The sequence below is a fragment of the Pagrus major genome, chromosome 12 (assembly GCF_040436345.1).
Source record: "Pagrus major chromosome 12, Pma_NU_1.0".
Taxonomy (NCBI): Eukaryota; Metazoa; Chordata; class Actinopteri; order Spariformes; family Sparidae; genus Pagrus; species Pagrus major.
In genome coordinates this window covers 4,487,168-4,492,167 of record NC_133226.1, presented here as the reverse complement: position 1 = coordinate 4,492,167, position 5,000 = coordinate 4,487,168, and the positions used below count along the sequence as shown (strand labels likewise).

The 5,000-nt window shown below is 43.2% G+C and overlaps 1 protein-coding gene across 2 annotated transcripts in view; it reads right to left on the bottom strand.

Annotated features, from left to right (window-relative positions):
• wdr7 (WD repeat domain 7) overlaps positions 1-5,000 on the bottom strand; it is a 126,267-nt gene that overhangs the window by 58,809 nt on the left and 62,458 nt on the right. For both annotated transcript variants that reach the window (XM_073477943.1, XM_073477944.1), the window contains exon 22: positions 458-571. In XM_073477943.1, the coding sequence (XP_073334044.1) occupies positions 458-571 (114 nt within the window). The remainder of the gene's footprint in view (positions 1-457; positions 572-5,000) is intronic.

Sequence of the window (5,000 nt, the reverse complement as noted above, 5' to 3'; positions counted from 1 at the left end):
GTGATTAGTCAGCTTGGTGGCATTGCATTTCCGGCTTCTTCCAGTGCTTAGAGTGAGATGCCCCTCCACGAGCAGCCCTGTGGCAGCCTTTCTTGCAGATACACTGTCCACTCTACCTAGTTAAGAGACACAGCTGCGGGCCGAAGAGGTCGGTGTGTTTACTGGGCAAAGCTCAGCTGGCAACCCGCTGTATCAACACCACCATCAACAGGGACACCAGCACACATGTATAAAAGCTTACACCGGCATAGGCCACTTGGGTTGTTAGTGCAACTATAAATCAGCCTTAAGACCCCAGGCGGGCTCAATACAGGCTACAAAATAGATACTGTACAGTTTGTATATTAGTGTAAAACTCAATATTCCTATAAGAAAGAAATAAACAGTAAATCTGCTTCATCTAAACACAAAATCTAGTAATTAAATGAGACTTTTTAAGACAGTGTATTGTGCCTACCTGCTGTGATATCATCATCCGTGACATCCATTTCCTCCTCAGGAGCCTTGGTTTCTATTGGCTGAGCCTCAGGAGGAGGCGGGGCTGGAGGGGAGGCCTCAGTGGCCGTCCCAGCTGAAGGAAAGAGAGACAGGTGGGTTAATATTAAATATCAGCATCTATTGTCCCATGAATCAGACAGACCTCCAGGGGTGTGGGTGTGTGCATGTGCGTGTGCGTGTGTGTGTGTGTGTGTGTGTGTGTGTGTGTGTGTGTGTGTGCGTGTGCGTGTGCGTGTGCGTGGTCCAGATTTTTTTTATGTTGCACGTAACTATAGATTTTTTAATAACAGTGCAGTAATGCTGCTGTATTGACATTGCATTCGTACATGTGTGTTAAATGTTTGAGGAATCACGACCACAGTGCAGACGTGTTGATGAAGAAAGATAAAGAGGCAGTCTGTCTATGTCTACAGTACAGTAGAGGCAGTTCAAATAGCACATGCACACATGTACCAAGAGTACATGAACTAACATATGTCTGTGTGGTATTTCAATGATTCTTCTCATTCCCCACTGTGTGTGTGTGTGTTGTTAGTGAGCTCATGACACCAGGTTTCTGTGTTGATCCTTATTATCAGGCTAAGTGTCCTGGTTAAGTAGCTAATAAAGGTTTACTGGGCCTCCTCTTTATCTAGAGAATTAATGGACACACACACACGAACACACATGCACACGCACACACGCGCGCACACACACACACACACACACACACCGCTGCCCCCTGTATATTTAGTGTTTTCATTTAGCCCTTATCTCTTCATTGCCAATTAAGAGTGGCTTTTCATTAGCGGCTGGGTTAATGAATGATGCTGCGCTAATGAATGAAGCGACTAAAGGTAGCAGAGCCGACACTGGGCTAATCTCTGGGAAAACAGACTAATTAATGAATAAGACACAAGCAAACACATACACGCCCACACAACCTCATCACAGTGTTCCCTTGTGGAAGAAAACATCAGCAAAAAAGCAGAAATCATCCCATTTGGGTTAGATTTTAAAAAAAAAAGATAATAATAACAATAATAATAGAACCATCACACACAGGTTCATGAGGAGACCCTGATCGCACCAATAAAAAACTGTAATTACAATGTGTGTAATTACATTGATTAATCCTGGTTAACATTGTGCTTCATGTTCCAATTAACCTGCTCACACACTGCTGACAGCTCAACATAATGACTCTGTAGAGCTTTACATCACACACATGCACACACTCACACTGACAGAAGGCCGATACACAGCCTGGTTGTTGATTATCCGTCTCAAACGTTAAAGTGATAAAAACTTAATTGAACTTAATTAAAACATAATGGATGTGTTGCTGTGATTGGACAAACAGACTGAGGGATGTTCCTACATAAACAGAGCTCGCTCTCGCTCTCAGTTCAATTTCAGTCCACATGAGCTTAACTGACATAACGCACAATAGTGTTCAGTTCCAAAAAAACCCATGGACAAAATCTTATCAAATGGGGCTTTATGGTCTAGTTTGTGCTTGAGAACTGCTGTTTTAGACAACCAGCAGTGTGAACTGACCCGCTGCAGCTCAACTCAGGCCTGCGACTCAGGTTCCGAGTGGCTGGTTTTAAGAATGTAATGCATGTAATTAATGTAATCAGTGATTACTGCTTAATTGACAATTTCACTGTTTCTCCTCTGCTCGGCTCACATTCATAGCCTCTCTGCACTGCTCGCTCTGTCTCACTTGCCCATACCCTCTATCCAGCGCACTCTTTCTCTCCAACACACTCGCTTCGCAATGCATACGCCTTTTTTTTGGCCACTTCATACTACATAACACATCTGTAGCAAGTAAGTAGTTGTGACACATAACCCCAGAGACAGATTGTGGACCTCCACCTCGTGTGGGACCTCCACCTCGTGTGGGACCTCCACCTCGTGTGGGACCTCCACCTCGTGTGGGACCTCCACCTCGTGTGGGACCTCCACCTTGTAAATCATGCAAGTCATGAGTCGCAAAATTGTTCAATATGCCACATAAATGCCCAATATGTTGCATATTCTTGATGGATTACTTTGTATGGGTGAAATGTTGTCTCTGTAATTACTATCCAGAGAGAGAAAAAATGTTCTCAAAACAAACCACTATTTAGGTTTGGCTAATTCTGCTTTACATGTACCATTTAAGGTGGTTGATCGCAAATACACACACACATCTAGACACACACACACACACACACACACACACACACACAGAGGCTGGGCCGATAACTCATCTGTTCTGGGTGTGGGAATGAGAAAGAGAGATGCAGGAGCAGAGGGAAAGAGAGGAAAGAGGGAGGTGGAGGGGTGGATGTTAGAGGGAGGCATTCTGCTCTGCTCCAAGGTCAAGCTTGTCATGTCAGCCATGACACATAGCTCCCAGCATGCCTTGTTAACCTCCAGGATCTCGTACACTCCTCTCTTGCGTCTGTTGCTCTCTCCTCATGGTTAAAACACAGATTCCTGTTCTTTAAATCACAGTGGGTTCTCTGCTCTTTCAACCTCAATCTATTTTTTAATTTGGATCATTTGTTTCTTTTTGGGTATTTTCTAAATTATTTTTCGCAAGTTTAATTTTAATAACTATCAATAAAATGATGAATGGTTTTCCATGTAAGATGAGTTTCCCTTCTAGCATTTGTATTATCATTTGTTCTTGATTTATTCTTGGGAAACTTTATACACATATTTCAGATATGTACATAACCATGGCTATTTCAATACTTCTTTTGTGAGAATATATCCCACCTATTACCTATCTCTTTGTGTTTCATGTTCCACAAATGTAACAAAAACTAATATATAGGATATGTATTACAAAATAATATATAGAAGAATTATATAGAGAGATATCAATTCAACTTATTCTACTCAACTCCATCCACCCAGTGAAAGAAGGATGAAAGAAAGAAAGAAAGAAAGAAAAGAAGAGTGAAAAAGAAGAAGAAAAGAGGGGGGAGAGAAGAGAGGATAGGTGGGGGAGGTGAGGAATATGAGCAGAGGAAAAAGAAGTGGAATAGAGGGAGGAGGAGAAAAAAGAAAAAGATGAGAGGAAGGAGATGAGGAGGAGACAAAAAGTGAAGAGGAGAAGAGGAGGAGGTGGATCTTTAACAGCAGCAGGTCACTGAGTGGGAAAAAACAGACAAGATTGAGCGATCGAGGCAGATAGTAAACCAAAGACAGAGGAGAGAGAGGAAATGGTGACTGCTGTTCAGTGATCAAAGAAACAGCTGCTTCACACATGCACACAGTTTGACCCTTAAAACTGTGTGTGTTCATGCGTGTGTGAGGGGGAACAATGCTGGGGAATTTGTTTAATCAAGTGTGTGTGTGAATATGACAGTGTGAAGTGTGTGTAGAGCCCCTCTCTATCCACCCAGCCCTGGTTGACTCTTTCTCCCTGCCGAGCCTCGCAGGCTCTCTCCAGGGCCTCCACTGCTTCCTTTTGTCCCCCCTGCATCTTTGGAAGTCTTCCATCCCAAAGATTAAAGCTTCACGCTCGTGTTTTATTGTCTGTTAGGACTTCTGTGCACCATCCATGTCGACAGATGTGGTCGGTACTCTTGGCTGTTGTTTGCCAAGTAATAGCTTGATATTCATTCGTAAGATGAGTTTGTAGTTGAGTTTAAACTTTGGACAGAGTTATGGGAGCCATTTCCCCCTGCTTTAAGTCTAAATGCTAAGCTAAGCCAACCATGTCCTCATTCCAGTTTCGTACTTACTTAGACAGAAACATGAGACTTACATCATTCTCAACTCATTATCAGAGACAGCTAATAAGAATGTTTCCCAAATTGCTGACCTGCGCCTTTAAGGTAAAAAGCAGCTAATTAGACGCAGCAGTGAAGATGGATACTGAGTGGACGCACTTTATTTCTCTCCCTCTCCCTCTGAGTGCAGGTTAACAACTCCAGCTCGCCCTGTTTCCTTTGTGTTAAAGCCTTTTAAACACTTCCAGGAGAGCTGAAAGGTCATGGCCACTGCTTTGTGTGTGTGCGCTGTCTTGTCAGCCCCATGCTGCGACAGTGGGACTCCTTCACTGACTCAGTGACATTTCCTCAGCACTTAAAGCTAATGGATAAATACAGGTGTCTTCCTTCAAACAACAACTACTCTGCTGCTGGACAGAGACAGAGACAGAGATATATATAGAGAGAGAGAAAGAGAGGGATCCAATCACTCCGCTTATGTTATACTCATCTCCCCATGTGAAGGACAACACAGTGAGTGTGTGAGAAGTGCTATAATGTACAGTATATAGTCTACTGTGTAGTATATCACCACAATGCTGGTGTGTTTATCGAGGACCGAAACTAAACTGGTACTGGTTCCTGATTGGTCAGTACTAAAATATTGTTAAGGTCCTAACTGTCCTAACGATGATGAAGCTGCCCTTGTGAGGTGATGTACGTTTTACGTGTCATAACTAAGTGTTGACATCCTGTTCGAGAGGCGAGCTGCCTGAATCTGACCGGACCGTGACCCCAAGACCAATA